At 42.6% G+C, this 22,050-nt stretch overlaps 1 protein-coding gene across 1 annotated transcript in view; it reads right to left on the reverse strand.

Annotated features, from left to right (window-relative positions):
• SETBP1 (SET binding protein 1) overlaps positions 1-22,050 on the reverse strand; it is a 277,898-nt gene that overhangs the window by 83,196 nt on the left and 172,652 nt on the right. The window contains exon 3 of the mRNA XM_087958704.1: positions 8,817-12,258. Within this exon, the coding sequence (XP_087814830.1) occupies positions 8,817-12,258 (3,442 nt within the window). The remainder of the gene's footprint in view (positions 1-8,816; positions 12,259-22,050) is intronic.

A 22,050-nucleotide genomic window follows, 5' to 3' on the forward strand; every position in this document is an offset into this window, starting at 1 on the left:
CCTGTCAGGAAATTTTTCCTGAGTTCTAGGTTGTTTCTCTCCTTGATGAGTTTCCATCCGTTGCTTCTTGTCCAACCTTGTTTTTCTCCAAAGTTCAGGACAGAATTATGTTGGCTGGTCCAATGCCTGATTTCTGAGACTTTAGGCTGGAGATCTGAACTAGGTTTGTGGGTTTGATGGTCCAGGATTGCAGGGTTCAAAGGAGACATTTAGTCCAAACTTCTACTCAGTGCAGGAATCCAAGTTAATGTTATCTCCATAAAGAGAATAGGGTAAATTCATTTAACAGTTACAGAATTAGTCCTGTATGCAAATGATGGGAATTATGTTGAGGCATGATGATGGAAATTATGCACTGTACACGTGACACATCATTCGTGTAATGATATCCTAATGCTTCTGTCTTCTTTTGCAACACAGACACAGACATACACACAGGCACACACACACAGCCTCAATGGGGTTCTGCATATTTTGAAAATGATTGGAAAGAGATATTCCAAGTATTAGCTCTCATTGGCTTTTCTTCTGTAGTCAAAATTCTAATAAAGTTTATGGAAGAGATCTTTTCAAACACAAGGGTACTCAACACTTCTTCAACATAATTTTTACATATAAGCAAGAAGAAAACAAAAACGACATACAGGTATTCCTGCCATAGGTTCGCCATCACGGTCCTAGTAGTTTCTGTGTCCCTCAGGATCAATGTCAAGAATAATAATCACTCTTAAAAACCTGTCCTTAACCTTATCTTAATTAATATCTGAAAGGCGGGGTAGAAGTACCCCCAAGAAAACCGTCATCTTATTCTATATATAATAATAGAAGATGCATTACTTAGAACAGTACCTATATTACAACAGCTTCATCAATCTTGGAAACATCTCATAGTCAAAGCTATCCAATCCAGTCAGAACTTCCTAGTACAGTGATGGTGAACCTTTTTGTTGTGGTAATACTGGAAATGCCGAAACGGGCCCGTTTTTCGGTCTCCAGACGCTGCAAAGGCTTCTTAGCTTTTGGGGGGCATAATACTCCAAAAAAAAAAAAAAAAATTAGCCGGGGGCAAAAAACAAAGAAAAGAAAGTAATTTTGGGTTGGTTTTTTAAACCAAAAAAAATTTTTCCCACCCCCCCCCCCCGCCGAAAATTTCCCACCTACCCCCCCAATTCTCCTTTCTCCCCCCCCAAAAAAAAAAAAAAAAAAAAAAAAAAAAAAAAAAAAAAAAAAAAAACCAGCGACTGATCAAAATTCAAAGACCGAATATAGAACATAGAATGATAGGGCTGGAATTGGAAGGGACCTTAGAGGTCTTGTAGTCCAACCTCCTGGCTGACCTTATAGCATCCTGGTCAAATAGTTGTCCACTCAATTTTTTTATTTTTTTTAAACTTCCAGTGATGAAGTACCCACAATTCCAGGAGACAAGCTATTCCATTGATTTAACTATCTCCTTACTTACCACCAAGTTTCACGGAGGCAATGATTAGAAATTGCATGCAACGAAGTATCTTAGCGGGGACGCGGTGGCTATTTGGCTAAGATGCTGAGCTTGTCGATCAGAAAGGTTGGCAGTTCGGCGGTTCGAATCCCTAGTGCTGCGTAATGGAGTGAGCTCCCGTTTCTTGTCCCAGCTTCTGCCAACCTAACAGTTCGAAAGCACGTAAACATGCAGGTTGAAAAATAGATACCACCTTTGGGGGGAAGGTAACAACGCTCCGTGCGCCTTCAGCGTTTAGTCATGCCAGCCACATGACCACGGAGACGTCTTCGGACAGCGCTGGCTCTTTGGCTTTGTGACGGAGATGAGCACCTAGAGCCGGAAACGACGAGCACGTATGTGTGAGGGGAACAATTACTTTTTAATTATCTTTGGACCACAGTGTATCGGGGGACTTTTGTAGTGATCTAACACTCCCATTTTTCCACCTTAAGGCTTTGGGGGCGGGGCTGGTCTGTGGTGGATTGATTAACATGTCTTTTCATGTTGGACAAGTCTAAAAGCGACTGGAGAAAACCACGACACATTTGCTATTTCATGAGCCTGCCTACCACAAACCATATTACTCCATCATATTTAGCGGCTCTTAAGCTTCTCCACCTCAAACGAGGTAATTTGTTAGACGAACAACAAATTAATCCAACATATTAAACTCTTAAAGATCACTCTAGCTATTCTCCTCCTTTCAGCTGCTGTTCCAACAACAGAATTGGCTTTAAACAGCTGGGATCATGGACATCTGCACAAGAGAATGGCTTTGTGTAAATGACATGAGTTGTGTACCAATCTGAGGAACATTAACTGAGATCGTTTCCATGTTGTGTATATGATACATATGGTGCCACTGTGATTAGTAATAAGCATCTGTGTTTGGGGTCTTCTATCTTCTCCCCAATCTTTCATAAGTCAAGAGACACATTTATTCATCCATCCATCATCTCTATCTTGTGTCTCTCTCCCTCCCATCTGTCTGTCTCGTTATCTGTCAATCCAATCTGTCTGTCTATCTGTCTATCCTACCTACCTACCTACCTACTTACCTACCTACCTAATCTATCATGCCTCTCTCATCTGTCTATCTCTATCATCTATCATGTCTCTCTCCTGTCTGTCTGTCTGTCTGTCTGTGTCTGTCTATCTATCTATCTATCTATCTATCTATCTATCTATCTATCTATCTATCTATCTATCTATCTATCTATCTAATTTTTTGGCTGCCCTTCATGGATTTTATTGAATAATAAATATGTTTCTTAACTTAGAAAAGATCTGGAAATATATATCACTTAATTTATCTCACTTAATTCAGGTTCCACTGAATACAGTGATGATGATCTACAGACCTGGAACAAGCAGACTCCTAGTAACCAACCATACAGAGAGGAGTCAAGACTTAATGCCTGCATTCACACAACACCCAGTTCCCAGTTTAGGAGTTTGCCATCTCTGCCTAACCACTGACTAATCAACAAGATAAGCCACCAAACACACCATAACTAAAGCTCAACCCCAACAAAGCTTAGAGTTGGTAGGAAAGTCTCCAAGGAACGTGAACCAGAAAGAAACCATCATCATGACCTGCAAAATATATCAGTGTTCTTTGTTCCTGTCTGAAATGCAGCAGAAGGTTCTTTGACAGGAAAGATGAATTTCTCTAGGAAAAGCAGAGAAGTGAAGAGGACAATGCAGAAGAGGTAAAAAGGCCATTGGGCAAAGAAGAATCAGTCTCAAAGTAGCAAGAACATCAAGGAAAAGTTGGTACCGATAGAATTCAAGGAACCAATTATGAAGTTCTTCCTCTGTAAGATGTTCAACATTTGACTGAACAAATCATATCATAAAACAATGAAGAAACACTTGGAATCTGAGGATTGAAGAAATCCCAGAATCATCTTGAGAAAAAAGACATGTGTCACGATGATAGGAGACTGTTGTGGCCCGACAGTGGCCAGTGGAGCTGGCAGAAGATTTGGACAGTGAGATGGTTGGGGAAGAACATGGGCTAGTCCTGGAGTCTGACAAGGGCTCTGCGTCGGAAGCAGAGATGGGGCCAGGACTGTCTGACAGTTATCAGCTGCCTTCGGCGTTGGACGTCAGTGAGGGAGAAGAGCAGCTGGAGCCTGTTCCCAGTGTGTGCATGTGCAGAGCTGCCAGAAGAAGGGAACAGCTAAGGAACAAGGGGGCAACTTGGGAGTAAAGCCACAGGTGGACGGTGAATGGCCCCTTCCCATAGGGAATAAAAGAGGAGCGAAAGGGGAGTGGGGTTTTTGCAGGAGAGAATTAGTTCATTTGGGTGAAGATCTGTTCCTGCATTCTTTGCCAAGCATTGTCTGCTACAGTGTGGCATGTGAAAGATATCGGCTTGGCAACTCTCCAAGCCTGACAAAAGTCCGGAATTGTGAAATCTCTTGAAAGACTGTTGGCCGGGACTTTGTTGGAGAGGAATTCACTGTAAACAAAATAAAAGGAATTTATCGGGACAAGGTGTCAGCTTTGTGCTGTTGGGGAAGCCGAGGTCAGAATAGAGATATCTTGTTCAGAAGACCCAAACCAGGTAGGTCCAGAGCTAATCTGACATTGGGGGAGGTGCACTGTCTTCCCAATGTCCATGTACAGAACATGATACAGAGGTTACCAGGATTATTCAAAGCCGGTAGCAACCGTATTTTCTTCTTCATCCGAAATGACCTTGTCATTTGAAAAAAAAAATCTCTGGAGACTAGGATACCATGGTCAGGAAAGTGAAGAACTTGGATCTTTTCTCAATTCTTCCACTTGAAGGGAAAGCAGAGATTAAGAAACGATCATGCAAGGGGTGTCTCCAAGAAGGATTGGATTCTACGACAATGATTAATGCTACCTGCATGAAGGTCAGAAATGAGACAGACCTTTAAAAAATGGAAGGAAATGTAGAGTCGCCAGGATGATATTAAACCAGAACAGGAGAAGGAAAGGTGGCAAAACTCCAGAATTATGTATGCAGAACTCAACGGAAAATCAACAGGCCAAGATGGGGGCTCAATTTTTCATAGGACACTACAACCCAAATGCCAGTAGATGGTACTCACAGCCTCAGAATGCTCATCAATGAACAGACTATGGGGAGGGGGGGAAACCCCTGAAGAATTAGAGATCCTAATTTAAGAAGTCACATGTGATGTGAGAGAACATAAGACCAGGGGTGGGATTCAACCAGTGTTACTACCAGTTCGGTGGCTACGTTTTGAGCCTGACGCACGCTGTGTGCACGTGTAAAAAAACCTTAAGCTGTGCCACCCAAACAGCTGAAAAGTGCTGCGTGTGGGTGCGCAGCGTTTGAAAAGCCTCTTTTTCTTTGCTTTTTCAAGCTTAGCTGCGCCGTGCAAAGCAGCTGAGGTTGAAAAAGCAGGAAATAAAGGACAGGTAAGAGCTCAGGCGGGCGGGTGGGCCAAACAGCAGCAAACACAGAACCAGTTTGGTGTCTGTTGCTCTTCAGAGCTACCAGTTCTTTAGAACCGGGCAGAATCAGTAGGATCCCACCCCTGCATAAAACCACCTGGATAGGGTGAAGATGCAATTGAAGTCTTTTTGCAGATGATCAGCCCTTCAAAAAAGTCATATAAACAGGGACCATGATGGAGGATTTTCAATGGTTTTTAAAAATTTATTCATTACATTTATTTGCACCCCATCTTGTTTCGAAGTGACATCTGCTAGGAATCTAATCAGGGGTGGGATTCAACCGGTTTGGTGAGTGCATGCTTCGCATTTGAAAACTGCCCATTTTCCAGCTCTAATACTTACCCTTCTACTGCAGCCCTGGTGTGTAAAACAGCTGAGGTGTATCAGCTGAGCTGCAAACCACAGAAATAAAGGACAGAATAGGGCAGTGGCGGGGCCAAATGATCACCAAAACTACCGGTTCGCCCGAACCAGTCCGAACCGGTTGAATACCCCACTTGAATCTAATTCTGTCAAGCAAGCAAGAAGTCCAGCAAATTCTTATCCACTCTTGCTGACACTTTCATTTGTCGGAAGGGTGATAAAACAAAACAAAACATGGAAACGTGGATTTAATTCTCACTAACAGAGAAGAACTGGTTGAAGAACTGAAGGTGTTTGATCTTTTGGAAGAAACTGAATATTTGGAATATCTGGAAGAAGAGGAACTGAGACGACACAGAAGTCTATTCTGGTCTTCAGAAGAAAAGGACAGGATGGACTTTGAGGGAAGGTGGTTGAGAGCCAGTGGCTTAAAATGTTGAAGGAGACAAGGACCTAGGAAGGACACGAGAGTCCATGAAATGAGATGCTGAAAGCACAATTTCAATTAACACCTAGAAGGAGGAGGAAAGAAATGCGAGAATTCAATAGAATTCTGCATATATTCCGTTAGGATATATGCAGAACACTCTAAATGCTGAAGAGAAAAGGAATGAGAGAAGCTTAAAACAAAGAAGAGTCGATAAGTCTCCAGAAACCAGAGATAGCTACCTCCACCCCCAGGATAAAAGGTTGTTTGTGTAGATGAGGAATAAGAGATAAGTCAAAGAAAGTACAGATCTATCGAAAGAAAAAGTGAGAAGAACAAAAAGGCAGAACTTCTTAATTCTGATTTTGCCCCTGCCTTCCCTCAGAAAAGAAATGGAAGGCTAGATCATAGTTATCCCTCTGGGCAAAGAGGGAAGCTTAAATTAGACAAAGAGAGGACAAGAGAGAACCAACTTAGTTGAAGTCAAGGACTACATCACAGGTTACTCAAGGATCTGGTGAATGCAACCACAAGATCATTTCTGGTAGTCTTTGAGAACTCCTAGGAGACCAGATCCCGAACTGAAGATGAAATCATCTTCAGGCCAGATCCTGAAGAAGAAACTCAAATATTCTGGCCACCTAATGAGAAGGAAGGACTCACTGGAGAAGAGCCTAATGCTGGGAACAGTTGAAGGCAAAAGAAGAAGGGGATGGCAGAGAAGGAGGTGACTGGATAGAGTCACTGAAGCCATTGGTTGGCATGAGCTTAGATGGACTCCAGGGGAAGGTACAGGACAGGAAGGCCTGGAGGAACTTTGACCATGGGGTTGCGATGGTTCAGACACAACTTTATGACTAACAACAACAACAACGAGACCAGAGGTGAGCAAATATCATCACACCTTCAAACAGGAAGATTTTTCCAGCTTGATCTATATACCAGGCAACATCTTTGAAGAGATGACCTTTATGAACATCTGGATAGGCAGACAACCTAGGATTTGCTACAATCAAACCATGACAAACTAACCCCATCTTCTTTGCTAGAGTTACCAGCTTAGTAAGTAATGGGAATGATATGAACACCACATGCCAAAGGTGATTTTTCCAGAAGGCAACTGGACTTTGTTTTTTGTCTTGCTCTTTGAAAATGTTTTGTTTTTGTCTAGTTTAATTAAATTGTAAACTATCTAGTTTAATGAAAAGGGGTGACATGGTAGAAGTGTTCCAATATTTAAGGGGCTGCCACAAAGAAGAGAGGGATAACTTATTCTCCAAAGCACCTGAAGGTAGGACAAGAAGCAATGGGTGGAAAGTAATCAAGGAGAGAAGCAACCTAGAACCAAGGAGACATTTCCTGACAGTTAGAACAATTAACCAATGGAACAATTTGCCTTCAGAAGTTGTGGGTGCTCCATCATTGGAGGTTTTTAAGAAGAGATTGGAGAACGCTTTGTCTGAAATGGTATAGGGTTCCTGCTTGAGCAGGGGGTTGGACTAGAAGACCTCCAAGGTCCCTCCCAACTCTATTATTCTGTAATTCAGTTCTGAACTGAAAAAGCTTCTTGGATGAGAAGTGAAATGTTTTCAAAGAGAAAAAAACAAAAACCAAGAAAGTCCAGTTGCCTTTTGGAAAAAGCATCTTTGGGGCAACCATGACCTGGATGATTGAGAAATTCTACAGGCCTTTATAAACATCTCAATCTTTGGCACAGAATGTCTCAGGATATTATTCATGAAACTATGGGTTAGCTGATACTGCTAAGTGGGCTCCTAAATGACTGTATTCAAAGAGTCCCGGTTAACGACTCCATCTCAGCTTGGGCTGAGTCAAGTGACACAAACTGGAACTGTACACTGGGCTCTGTGTGATTCAATAGTGTTGTCCACAACTTTGATTATGGACTTTAGGGGAGCCTTATCAGGTCTTCAGGTGACGTGAAACAAGAAGGGGTGGGTCCTATTGGAGATGAAAGAGAGAACATTGAAAAAGATCTAGGCTAGAGCAAAAAATGGAATTTTGCAAGGAGAAAGATGACTTATGACTTAAATGTCACATTTAAAATGTTTTCAGCTTCTCCATGGTCACGTGATCAAAAAAATCCAGGTGCTTGGCAACTGACTGATATTTATGACGGCTGCAGTGTTCTGGTTCCCTTTTTTGTGAACTTCGGACAAGTGAAGTCATTGGGGAAGCCAGATTCCCACTTAACACCCGTGTTACTAACTGAACAATTGCAGTGGTTCACTTAACATCTGTAGCAAGGAAGTTTGCCCAACGGGAAAAAAAATTAAAATTTAACAAATGTCTCAACTATAAGTTGAGGTCCACCTGCACTTATAAATGCTATCTTGGAAAGCACAGACACACAATTCTTCCTGGTCAAAATTCATTAGCACAAACAAGACAACTAAGAGGTAATAGCAGCCTTGGAACCTCTGAAGAGTTGACACATTGAAAAGACATGGAGAACAACTCTATTGCCCCAGAATTAGAACCGATAGGTCAAAACTACAAGGGAGGAAGTTCAACCAGACAGCAGTTAAGAATCTCCTAACAATATGATCTTGCAACCAGGGGATATATGATATATGCAGGGGTAGGATTCAGCCGGTACGGATCGGTTCGGACGAACTGGAAGTTCCAGCAATGAATTGGCCTTGCCCACCCACACCCTAGTCTGTCCTATATTTCCTTTGTTTGAAGCCCAGCTGATAGGCGCGGCAGAGCCTTAGCTGTTTTACTCACTGGGGCTGAAGGTAAAGTAAGTTTTAGAGCTGTTTTTAATGCACTGCGTGCGCGCAAAGCGCATGCTCATCGAACCGGTTGTTACATCGGTTGAATCCCACCACTGGATATATGAGCTCTCCTTTGCCAGAGGCCTTCAAACTATCTTTCTATGGTTCTCTTGTCCAAGATGGCCAGTGGCCACCTTCAGCCAAGACTTAGGATGGATAACGTCTGCTTGATTATAGACAGTAGATCAGATATAAATGCTGTTAAACAACACGAAATAGTCATCTGTGTATCTAGAAAGAGACAGGATGGGAGAGAGAGTTCTTGCTGAAGGGCATCCCTTACCTGAAACAGTTGAGGAATCGTACGAGTTCCTGTCCTTCCTACTTGCTCGGAACGTCTGAAAGTCCTTCTCCCTGTAGGTCGCAAATCCGTCAAAGCTCCGTCTCTTTGCTCCGCTGGGATCCCCGTCTCGCTTGTCACTGGCAGAATTCATCTCACCAAAGACATCCATCGCATCGGCTCTCGTACTGCTCTCCGTGTTCCCAGCGTACTTCTTCATGCAGGGGTCATCGCCGCTTGAGTTGTTCTTATCCTTGCCAGGGATCCACTGTTGAGTGTCAGAGAGTGACAACGTGGAGAGGGTGTCCACCTCAAAGCTACTCTTGGACCCCTTGTGCCCAGCTTCGCAGTGCTGGTGCTTCTGTTTGTCCTTGTGTTTGCCTTTCTCGGTCAACAAGGAGAGGTCTTTCTCGGAGACATTTAACCTCTCCCCCACCGAATGGCTGGAGAAGCCAGGGGACTTGCTTGCAAAGAGGCTGCTGAGGTCATCATGCGCCCCCAATATCCGCTCCTCCTTGTGTTTGTGCTTATGTTTGTGTTTCCTTTTGTGAAGTCGGCCACTGGATAAGCTGTTCCCTGACACCTTGGCGGAGGTCAACGAGGAATGGACATCTCCAAGGCCCATCCCTACGGGCGTCTGCAGGTGGACGCTATGCTTGGCTTTATGCTTGGCAGTGTTGGGCATCTTCATGTGGGAGCTTGGATGGAACTGGGGAGGGGGCACCGTAGGCCTCATGAAAGGAGACGCCGTGCCCAGGGTGTGAGACAAGTACAATGGGGCCGGGTACTGACTGTAGTAGCCAAGGTTCATCATAGGCATTGATGTGTAAGGCATTCCGTAGGGTGCATAGTAACTCCCGCTGGGAATAGGGTAACCAAACCCTTGTAAGAAAGGCACCTTCGTCATGGTGTCATTGGTTTTGGCAGGCCGACCGCGCTTTTTCTTAGACTTCATGTCGGAGGTCCTGCGAAGATACAGTAATGGGTCGTACTGGATATATGGCACAGGGTAATAGGGATCAAAGTTTATTCTGAAAATGCTGGGGTACGGATTCTCGTGATAGAACGTGTAGCTTCGGTGAGAAATTCTGAAGACTTGGAACTTGCTGATAAGCTCCTCCAGATCAGCCAGGAACTGGAGGTCATCTCTGTTCTGTAGGTTTTTCCGTTTTCTCTTGTGCTTTGGCTTCTTCATGGACTCGTGGGAGAGGAAGTTGTCCACCATGAGATGTTTTGGCCGGTGGCTGTGCCTGTTCTTACTGCTGGTGTCTGACTGGACAGCTTCTGGGTTGTCCAGACTACAGAAATCGAAGGAGTATCTTCGGCGCGACTCTGAAGTCTTCTCGGCTTGGTCTGCGGTGCTGTTGTTGTCCGTACCGATTCCGCTGTCGCTTGGTATGGTTTCTTCGCTGTGGGACTCACTCAGAGGAGACAGCGTGATTTCCTTCAGAGAACCGATGTCGCAAAGGTGGGAAGGAGAATTGGCCATGAGCCTAGGTGGGGACAACTTCCAAGTCCCACTGTGGATTCCTTTCGGAGTTTTGGTGGGGAGCGCGCTGATGGGTTGTAGATTTGGCATCGTCTTTAACTCTGAAAAATTGGTGTCGGTCCTGGCAGGGCTAAGGTTGCCATGAGAGCCCGCTAGCTGCATGGGCAGCGGGTGAACCGTTGCTGGTGAAGACGTCACGAGACACTGCAAGGTTGAAGGCACGGCTGGGTGATCAGGCTGGCTAGATACAGGCCTCAAATGTTTGGCGACCGCCTTAGGGTCTTCCTGCAGAGACTGCAACTCAGCTCTTGGCTTCCTTCCCCTCTTCTTGCCTATGTAGATCGTCCCTCGTTTGCTCACGTTGATTTGCTTTCCTAACCTCGCGTCGATCGTTGGAGCCCCCGAGCTGGCTGGTGGCTGGGTTTTGGCTTTCAAAGATATATTACTGGAACATGATAAGATCTGGCTCAAGAGGTTCTTCCTCTTGAGGGTTTTCATTTTGTTGATCGTCTTGATAGTCTTCTTATCCAGGACGCCAAGTTTGCCCACCTTTTTGTGAAATTTCAACTCACCGGCCGAGTGTTCTTCCTCTGAAGGCATCTGAGCCAGGTTCACCAAGTTTCGCCTTCTCTTTCTTTTTTTTGTACCTGGGAACTCCCGACTGATTGGGCTGACCGGGCTGGTAGATGTTCCCTCATGGATGGTCTCGACAGTCAGCAGAGGTTGTTTCTTGGGTCGACCCCTCTTCTTCTTGATGGGGGTTATCACTGTCAGACTGTCTGTGTTCGTATAGAGAGGGCTAGATGGTGTTATGGGATAAGCGGACGGAGGTTCTATCATCAATTTCTCAGATGGACCCAGAGAAGGTTCCCGGAACACATTTTTAGGTTTGCTACAACTCCACCTTCGTTTGGCTGAAAATTTAGGGTGTTGGATCTCTGAATGCTTGCTGAGGGCAGGGATATCATTTATCACTGGAACGGATGTGACGGTTGAGGTCTTCCTAAGCCTGGTCGCATTGCTCGAGGGCGATTTATTGGTCATCTCATTTTTTTCCATGGGTACCACAGAGGGAGATTCGATCTCAGGAGCTTTCCCTGGCTTTGTGACACGGGGATCTTTCTTACACAAGTCTGCTTGGGTGCTACACCGGTTGGCTATGTCACTGCTTACAGGTTGCCCAGAAAATGGAGATTTCTCTGTCTTCTCAGGAGCAACTTTTGTTGACTGTCTTTTCTTCCTTTTGTGACCAGGTGGCTCCCCTATTGGGCCTTTGATAGGGATAGTGATTCGCACGTGGCTCGAATCGTTTTCGGAAAGGTTGGCAGTGTTTGGGCTTTGTCGAGGCGACGGTGGCTTGGTCGCGTTGGGTTCCTTTTTGCCATCCATATTGATGTTGGGTTGGGCTTCCAATGACTTCTGAGCATTCTTCACCCATTCTAGGTCTGTATTTGGGGCTGCCTGGTTGATTAAGTCTTTCTTGCTGGACTTTTTCTTGGAGCTGGTGCTGGTTTGATCAAGGGGGTCTGCTTGTCCTCCTCCCTCTTGACTCAAAAACCCACCGCAGTCAACCAGATTGTTAGACTGGGGTGATAATCCAAGAGAGCTTGACCCCGGGGTTGCAGTGCAAGAGGAAAGGTCTTTGTTACCACCACCGCTGGTCAGCTGAGCCCAGGAGCTGCTGGAATTTGCCTTCTTAACTTGGGATTTGCTGAACGACAGTCCAGCCTCTGACACCGAGACCTTAGGGGAATTATTCATGGCTTCTCGGTTTGACTCCGGAGCAACGAAGCAAGCTTGAGAAGTCGATCCAGACTCAGAAGTCAACGACCAGTCGTGATGATGTTGGTTACTATTTCTTTGCTGGTGCCGTGATTTTAAGGTGTCACTGGTGAAATCCTGGGGTAGCTCTGGATCGTAGTGAACCACGGAATGTTTCTGCAGCCTGTCATAACCCTGGAAAGAAGGGAGACAAGACAAGAGAAAGAAGGTTAAGGCTTCCCATCCTCAAAGTATCTATATCTACATGCATCTCTGTATCTCTATCTATCTATCTATCTATCTATCTATCTATCTATCTATCTATCTATCTATCTACCTACCTACCTACCTACCTACTACCTACCTCTCTATTTTATCTCCCTCTCCCTCTCCCTCTCTTTCTGTCTTTATTTTCCCTTCCCCCCCTTTTATCTCTCTCTCTCTGTGTATGTATGCATGTATGTATGTATGTATGTATGTATGTATGTATGTATGTATGTATATAAATGCATACACCTCCACCTACCTATATCTCTATTTATATCCCCCCTCCCTCCCTCTCTCTATGTGTATGTATCTATATGTATGTATGCGTGTACACACACACACACACACACACACACACTACCCTATCATCTATCTATCTAATCATTTTCTTGTCGATGAACCACCTCAAAAACTTGTTTACATTGACGCTCCTATTAGTCATTTCATTCATTTATTCATTCATTTGTTGTCTAGTTGTTAAGCCATGTCTAAGTCTTGTCCCAAAGTTGCATAAATTGCCTTTTGGAAAAGAACCTTTGGAACAACCACGGCCTGGATGACTGAGAATCTCCACAGACGTGTGTTCAAGTCTTCGCCATCCCATGGACCACAGCACACCAGGCCCTCCTGGCGTCCACTGTCTCATGGATTTCCCCCAAATTCATGTTGGTTGCATCAATAACGACATTATCTAATCCTCTGGTCCTCTGCTGTCCCTTCCATCTTTCTCAACATCAGGGTCCTTTCCGGTAATTATTTATTTATTTCCTGCCTTTATTATTTTCACAAATAACTCAAGATGGCGAACAAATCCAACATACCCTCCTGCTTCTATTCCCCCCACAACAACAACTCTGTGAGGTGTGTTGGGCTGAGAGAGAATGGCAGGCCCAAAGTCACCCAGCTGGCTTTCATGGCTAAGGCAGGAGTTGAACTCAAAGTCTCGTCCTTTCACATTACATATGACATGGGCACATACATTCTACTTTTTACAGAAAGACTTATAATATACATTTTTATTACATTTTAAGGAACTCAACCTGCTGTAGCAGAGGCTTTGAAAGAAAGAAACGGAAAACATGGACTGTAGGTTCATGTGAGGTGACTGGGAAAAATATTATCTGTTTCTCTAGGGGTTAATAATTAAGCAATTCCAGAGGCACTGAGTACTTTCTCACCTCCCTTCCATGCTAAGGGTTCTGTTTTGGGAAGAAACAAACAGTAATTCCAGAATATTCTCAACTATGCAAGTTTTTATTACATCTGTACAATGGTTAACTACTGGTGCAACTCCAAATCTTATTAACATATTCGCTGACCGAGAGGAAAGAAAATGTTGGTATTCTGATATATTTTTTTGTTTAATCTTTAGCTTTCAATTTCCATTACTGCTAGCAATTTGAGTACTTTTGAGACTTTCAGTGAGGGAGATGCAGGCAGAGAGAGAGAGAGAGATGGATAGATAGGGATGGATGGATGAATGGACAGACAGACAGAGATGGATAGATAGATGGATAAATGGATAGATAGGGATGGATGGATGGATAGTTAGACATAGATGAATGGATAGATAGATAGGGATGGATGGATGGATAGGTAAGTAGGTAGGTGGGTAATATTTTATTTCTATCCAGTTTTTCTGCCTGTGGGTAAGTCAGTAATGCCAACCATTTAATATAATACGCAAGTCCCTAAAATACCAATACCAATAGCTCTTAGATTTATATAATGCTTCATAATGCGGATGGGCCTCAAAAAATCTAGCTCCTCATTTTACCGAGTCAACTTCGAGCCAGTCAGGATTGAACCCCTGGGAGTGGGCAGAGTTACTTTGCAACACTGCCTTCTAACCACTGTGCCACCGCAGCTCTTAAAATCCCAATGAGATCATGAAAATGTGATTTGTTTTATTTAATTGTATCCCGCTGGTATTGTTTTTACAAATAACTCCAGGCAGCAAGCATATCCAACGCACTTTTTCATCTTCCTATTTTCTCCACAAACACAATCCATCTCACTGTTAAGTGCATGAGTAATTTTATATCTTTTTAAATACCCTGACAACTTACTAACTACATCATGACCTCACTGACATTAGATAAATGTTGTACATATGCAGGTCAACATTATCATATTGGATCTGCCATTCTCTCTCTCTCTCTCTCTCTCTCTTTCTTTCTTTCTCTCTCTCTCTAGTGGTAACTCATTATTTGTTTACTCAAAATGATCAGATACATCAGCTAAAATTAAGGCTGATAAATCTAAATAATCATCTCGATCTTTCCATGAATCCCTTGTTTGAAATATTTTGATTTATTATTATTTTCTTGCCCTGCTAGGTGAATTTGAGGGTAGGAAGAGAGTGTTAATGGAAGAGATGGCTATAAAAACAAACTAGGTTATAAAAAAAAAACCCAGCTAATTCCTCAGTCAAAACAGCTGTAGCTATTTTTGTTTGGTTTGCTTTTAAAAAGGCAACTTTACGCAGTTATTTAAAAAATAAAAGAGAGAGAAAAGCATAGAAATAAACAGAAAAGGAAGAAAAAAATTGAGCGATGTTTGCGACGGGCATCTAAACAAATCAATTCAACCAACAATTGAATTGAACTATCCATTTTAGGAATCACGGAATGGAAAGGCTGGAAGGGTTTGTTTTATTTGTCAAATGTATTGGCCGCCCATCTTACACCTGAGATCAAGAACGTAAGCTAAAAACCATATAAAAACCTGATTTTGTGCAAAGTTTTTGCTTTTCCGTTTTTAAATGGGAATTTGGATCCTAACCTGTATGTAACCCTCCCTCCGACCCAAAGAATAAATCCCCAAATCCCCCCCCCTTTTTTTTTAAAGGAAAGGTACAGTTCAGGTAGCTGGCTAGAAAGCTTTTTCAGCAATCTGGGATGAACACTTCAGAAACACACACACACACACACACACACACAAACACACACACACAGTCACGCACCCTTTGAAGTATGAAACGCTGCATCTGCAGAAACAATTCTTTGAGTGGAATTCCCTATTAAGAAGCTTTATCTGGCCAGATAAGCAGCTGGCTTCCATGTTGTTAATTGCCGTCTGCTGTGATTTTAACACAACTGCAGCAACCCTGTGTCTGTCACCTTCTTATTCTAATCATCCTGAATCTGAGAAGAAGGGGAGGAGGGAAAAAACCCCCATAAAATAATAAAAGAAAGAAAAGGAAAGGAAGATACAGGAAGGCTAAGGGAAGGAAGATAAAAAGAAGGGGAAAGGGAAGGAAGGGAAGGGAAAAGAAGATAAAAGAAGGGAGAAAGAAGGGAAAGGGAAGGGAAGGGAGATAAAAGAAGGGAAAAAGAAGGGGGACGAAAATAAGAAGAGGAAAGGAAAGGAAGGAAAGGAAAGGAAAGGAAAGGAAGGTAAAAGAAGGGGGAAGGGAAGGGAGGGGAAGGGAGATAAAAGAAGGGGAAAGGAAGGGAAGGGAAAAGAAGAAAATGAAAGGAAAGGAAGGTAAAGAAGAAGAAGGAGAAGGGAAGGGATGGGAAGTAAAGGGAAAGAAAATAAAAGAAGGGGAAAGGAAGGGAAGGGAAAGGAAGATAAGACAAGGAAAGAAATGGCAGGGAAAGGAGGATAAAAGAAGAGGAAGGAAAAGGAAAGGAAGATAAAAGAAGAGGAAAGGGGAGGGAAGGGGAGGGAAGGAAAGGAAATCACTCACTTATATTTTGCCTAGATTAATTATTGTACAACTAGTCCTCAGCTTACGCAACAATTGAGATTTGAAATTTTGATCAAAAGTCATTGCGGTCACAAGTCCAGATTTTGCTACTGTTTTTATGGCAGTTGATAAGTGAATTACTGCAGTTGTGTAAAGCAAATGACTTGGTCACTGAACACATGACACTCTCCCAAATGAGGGTTTGCTTGTTTTTGCTGGAAACTGACAAAAACCACTGAAAACCAGGAAAAAAACAAACCGTTGGAAATTGGGATTGTGTGACCATAAGACTTTTCAGTGAATACAAGCCAATTGCCCGGCGATCACATGACTCTGTGTGTGTGTGTGTGTGTGTGTGTGTGTGTGTGTGTCTGTGCGTCCGTGTGCAACACTTTGCCATGGGTGAAAATGCTTTGCAAGCCTTAATTCCAAGGGTGATATACCGGTAAATTGCGGACCATTGTTAAACAAGCAGGTCATAAATTGAGGACTACCTGAACCGTTTTAAGGACTGTGTTGTCCATAAAGCTATTATTTTGCCCCTTAAAATGTCAAAGTGTTTTCCTAAATAGATGATATGGTTATCTTTAAAAGCGTAGGATTCTGACCCACTTTTAGAATAGAATAGAATAGAAATAGAATAGAATAGAATAGGTAGAATAGAAATTGAATAGAATAGAAAGAATAGAATAGATAAAGTAGAATAGAATAGAATAGAATTCTTTATTGGCCAAGTGTGATTGGACACACAAGGAATTTGTCTTGGTGTAAATACTCTCAGTATACATAAAAGAAAAGAGACATTTGTCAAGAGTAAAGAATCATCAGGTACAACACTTAATGATAGTCACAGGGTACAATAAGCAATCAAATCATACTAGGAAACAGTCAATATAAATTGTAAGGATACAAGCGACAAAGCTACACTCATACAATGTATGACTTATGCAAATCCATTCTAGCTGTCCCATATTTCCTTAACTATATTTTCAAACCAACAAACAAAAAGATAATTGTACATACTTGCGGTCTTCCCCCCCCCTTGAAAACGTTCACTTCTCCTCCTAGGATCTTCTTCATTTCCATTCCTCACCTTTCAGTCCGAACTGAAAAAGCTTCTTGGATGAGAAGTGAAATGTTTTCAAGGGGAAAAAAAACAAAAAAAAAACCAAGACAGTTGACATTTGGAAAAACAATTTTGTGAATACTTTGGACTTGTTACCTACATTCCTTCAATGGAAGAGAGATATTCGGCTATGAATCTAACTCCAGACTCATTCCTTTGTGTGAACGTAGCCCCAAATCGTATGTTCCAGAATTGCAAATACAACAGAACCGAATTACAGAGTTGGAAGAGACCTTGGAGGTCTTCTAGTCCAACCCCCTGCTCAAGCAGGAGACCCCCCTATACCAGTGGTCGCCAACCGGTGGGCTGGGGACCACTGGTGATCCACGAGAAAATTTTGGTGGTCTGCAGAGAAATGTCACCCCCAAAGAAATTAATCCAGGCTGCGCGGGAACACAAGGCTGTGCTGCCCATATGGCCCGTGGGAACACAAGGCTTGCGTTGTTTGCACTGTGAACAACACGAGGTAATGAGGGGAGGGGGGAAAGGGTGGAGGGAAAAGAACTTGCCCCACACGGCCCACGCACCTCACCTGGCCACTGGGCTGCTTCTTTCCTCTTTTGCTTTTGGCTGCACACAAGGAAAGCAGCAAAAGTCTTTCTTTCTCTCCCTCAAACTCTGCCAGATAATGAGTTTTTGGGACCCTGCAAGGCATCCTGCTCTAAGAGGCTGCACCGGCAAAGACTCATTTCTGGCGGAGAGAAAGAAAGACTTCTGCTGCTTCTGCTGCTTTCCTTGCATAAAGCCAAAAGTTTCTCTCTCCCCCTGAGAATGGAGCTGGAGATGGTATCCTGTGATCCCAAATAAAGAATGTTCGATTGGTGGGGAATTTTCCTGCAGACTTTTTGGGGGATTTTCCCAGGGTCTCTGGTCCTCTGGATTTAAAATTATGAGTTTGGTGGTCCCTGAGGTCCAAAAGGTTGGCGACCCCTGGTCTACACCATTTCACCCAAATGGTTGTCCAGTCTCTTCTTAAAAACCTCCAGGGATGAAGCGCCCACAACTTCTGGAGGTAAGCTGTTCCACTGGTTAATTTTCCTCACAGTTAGAAAGTTTCTCCTTAATTCCTGGATTTCTCTTGCTTCTTTCCTGGATAAGTTTCCATCCCTTGTTTCTTGTCTTGCCTCCTGGTGCTTTGGATTTCATAAAGTACAAACCATCTTCCATGGACAGTTTTCCAAGCGTAGGTCACTTCGTAGTGGTCCTTCTTTAGGTCCCAGCTGTTGAGTTTTATTTTTGTCAAGCCTCCCCCTCCCCCCCCCACTTTTTCTCCCCAAAACTATCCCACAAACTTTCTTGCTGTGGGGCTGGCCAGCTCTCCTTCCATCTGCTTGCCTGCCTTCCCCACCTCCCTCCCACCACCCACCCCCCATTTTGTCCATCTGTATGAATGGCTTTTTCATCAACAACCAAGCTACGTCGGAAGGCCCCCATCGCTCGAGAGAAAGTCTGGGAAAGCAGAGAACAATGGAATCCCCCTGTCACTTCCCACAAAGGGCTCATCACCGCTGACATAACAAATCCATTTAAATGTGATGTGTCCCAAAGACAACACTTCAGTTCAGCTGTCTGGTTTTCCAGCAGCTGTGAGAGAAAAATCGGACCTGAAGTATGATACGGCACAAGGGGCCTCCTTGGCTGAAATAATAAAATAATAATAAAAAAAACAAAGTAAAGTAAAATAATAAAATGAATAAGATGTAAGGTTAACATAACATAAATAAAATAAAATAATAAAGTAAAATAATAATCAATAAAATAAGGTAACATAACATAAAGTAATATAATAAAATAAAATATAAAGTAACATAATATAATTGAAATAAAGTAACATAACATAAATAAAATAAATAATATAAAGTAACAATAAAATAAGGTAACATAATATAAATAAAATAAAATAATAAAGTGACATAATATAAATAAAATAAGGTAACATAAAATAAAGTAAAATAATAAAATAAAATAATAAAGCAAAATAATAATCAATAAAAGAAGGTAACATAACATAAAGTAATATAATAAAATAAAAAGTAACATAATATAATTGAAATAAGGTAACATAACATAAATAAAATAATAAAGTAAAATAAATAATATAAAGTAACAATAAAATAAGGTAACATAATATAAACAAAATAAGGTAACCTAACATAAATAAAATAAAATAATAAAATAAAATAAATAATATAAAGTAACAATAAAAGAAGGTAGCATAATATAAATAAAATAAGGTAACCTAACATAAGTAAAATAATAAAGTAAAATAAATAATATAAAGTAACATAAGTAACATAAAATACAGTCAAATAATAAGGTAACATAACATAAAAATGAAATAATTAAAGTAAAATAATAAAGTAAAATGAAAATAAAAAAGTAAATAAAGTAATAACAACGTAGCATAATATAAGTAAAATAAAATACCTCAATTTACAATCACGATTGATCCCAAAATTTCTGTTGCTACAGCTGTTTCAGTGAGATTCGCCCTGTTTTACGACCATTCTTGCCACAGCTGTTAAGCAAATCACTGCAGTTGTTAAGTTACTGGTAGTAACAGAGCTGTTAAGCAAATCTGGTTTCCCCATTGATTTTGTATGTCCGAAGATCACAAACAGGTGATCACATGACCCCAGGACACTGCAACCGTCATAAGTGTGAGTCGGTTGCCAAGAATTTCCTTCACATGGCCATGAGGATGCTTACAACGCTCGTCAGTGTGAAAAACAGTTGTAAGTTTTTTTCAGTGCTCTTGTAATTTTGAACGGGTGCTAAACGTTGTAAGTCGAGGACTACCTGCAACATCAAATCAAACCCACCTCCCCTCAAGGGACTCATCTTGCTCGCGTAATGTCAGTTGGGGGACAACATCCCCACTTTTGCAAGTCTGCTGGTGGGGTCAGAGGGTCCCATTTCCCGAGGCATAAGAAGAATGGTAGTAAGTGGAAGATCTTCAGAACCTCCAAAGATTTAAGCCGCAGAAGACAAGTGGTCAGGGTGGGGGTTGTCCTGTTATTTATTTATTTGGATCGGCGTACAGTCAGCCAGATGGTCAGACTGAATTTGGCATTTTTGACCTTCGAGTCCTTCTGAAGACGTAGGAGAGGCAGATGGGGGTATTTGATGGTGTTTACAGCTAACGTCACAGGATGTAAGCTGTTCCAAGTAAGGCTGCCTTTTGAAATTGACTGATGACATAATCGACTGTAAGCGGAGAATGACCTGTATTTGTACAAATTAAAGATTTTTGTTGTTGTTGTTCCGGTCTTGTAGGTTTCTATTACAACCGACTGGACTACATTGATAGTCCTCGACTTACAAACAGTTCATTTATTGACTGTCCATAGTTACAACAGCACTGAAAAAAAGTGACTTATGACTGTTTGGAACAGCTTCCCACCAGTTGTGGAAAGTTGTGGCTTTTCCATCACTGGAGGCTTTTAAGAAGAGATTGGACAGACATTTGTTCAGAATGGTATTGAGTCTCCTGCTCAAGCAGGGGGTTGGACTAGAAGACCTCCAAGGCCCCTTCCAACTCTGTTGTCCTGTTTTTCACACTTACGACCTTGGTAGCATTCCCATGGTCATGTGATCAAAATGTGGATGCTTGGCAACTGATTCATACTTATGACCATTTGTTGTGGTTCGCCGGCAGCAGGTGTGGACGACTGAGGTCTCAGAGAGCGAGGACTCAGATGAGGGGCCTGCGTGTGATGCAGGGATGGGGCCAGGACCATCAGGGAGTGGAGTGCTGCCTTCGGAGATTGTGGAGGCTGGAAGCAGTGATGAAGAGGCCCCCGAGGAGCCTGTGCCCAGCACGCATGCACGCAGGGATGCTCGAAGGAAAGAGCAGCTGCAGAAGCACAGGCGATTCGGGAATAAGGCTGCAAGGTGATGGCCCCTCCCTTAAGAGATAAAAGCCAGCTGAGAAACCGGAGTTCTTTGCAGGAAGCAAAGAAGTTTTTGCACTCAAGCCTTGTGGACGTTCGGACTCTCTTAGTTTGTGTTTGGAGACTCTTTGTGTTTGAAATATTTCTTAGTAACTTTATCTAGTGTTCTTGGCAGCCTTGCACAACCTTGACAAGGCTCGTTCTTATAAGAGACAATTAGTTTGAAACAGCCTTTTAACCGTGAAAGGAACAAAATTCGTAAAGAATCATGAAAACGGTTTTGCTGTTACCTCTGTTTCGTGTTTGTTTCCTTGGAACAAGGTTTGGGTCAGAACACCATTGCAATGTCCCAGGGTCATTGGCGACTTTATGACAAGCAAAGCCAATGGGGAAGCCAGACTCACTTAACAACCAGGTTGCTAACTTACCAATGGCAGTGATTCACTTAACAACTCTGGCAAGAAAGCTAGTAAACTGGGGCAAAACTCACTTAACAAATTTCTCGCTTAACAATGTAAATAATGTAGTAATAATGTAGTAAGGCCACACCTAGAGTACTGCATCCAGTTTTGTTCACCACACTATAAAAAAGATGTTGAGACTCTAGAAAGAGTGCAGAGAAGAGCAACCAGGATGATTAGGGGACTGGAGGCTAAAACATATGAAGAACGGTTACAGGAACTGGGCCTGGCTAGTCTAGGGAAGAGAAGGACCAGGGGAGACAGGATAGCAGTCTTCCAATATTTGAGGGGCTGCCACAGAGAGGAAGGGATCAAGCTATTTTCTAAGGCACCTGAAGGAATAATGGATAGAAACTGAACAAGGAGAGATTCAACCTGGAAATAAGGAGAATTTTTTCTGACAGTGAGAACAATCAACCCATGGAACAGAAGTTGCCCTCGGAAGTTGTGGGAGCGCCATCACTTGAGACTTTCAAGAAGAGACTGGACTGCCATTTGTCAGAAATGGTGTAGGGTCTCCCGCTTGGGCGGGGGTTTGGACTAGAT

Source organism: Notechis scutatus, chromosome 2, assembly GCF_049901735.1.
Source record: "Notechis scutatus isolate UNSWTSFEM ecotype Mainland chromosome 2, rNotScu1.2, whole genome shotgun sequence".
Lineage (NCBI taxonomy): Eukaryota > Metazoa > Chordata > Lepidosauria > Squamata > Elapidae > Notechis > Notechis scutatus.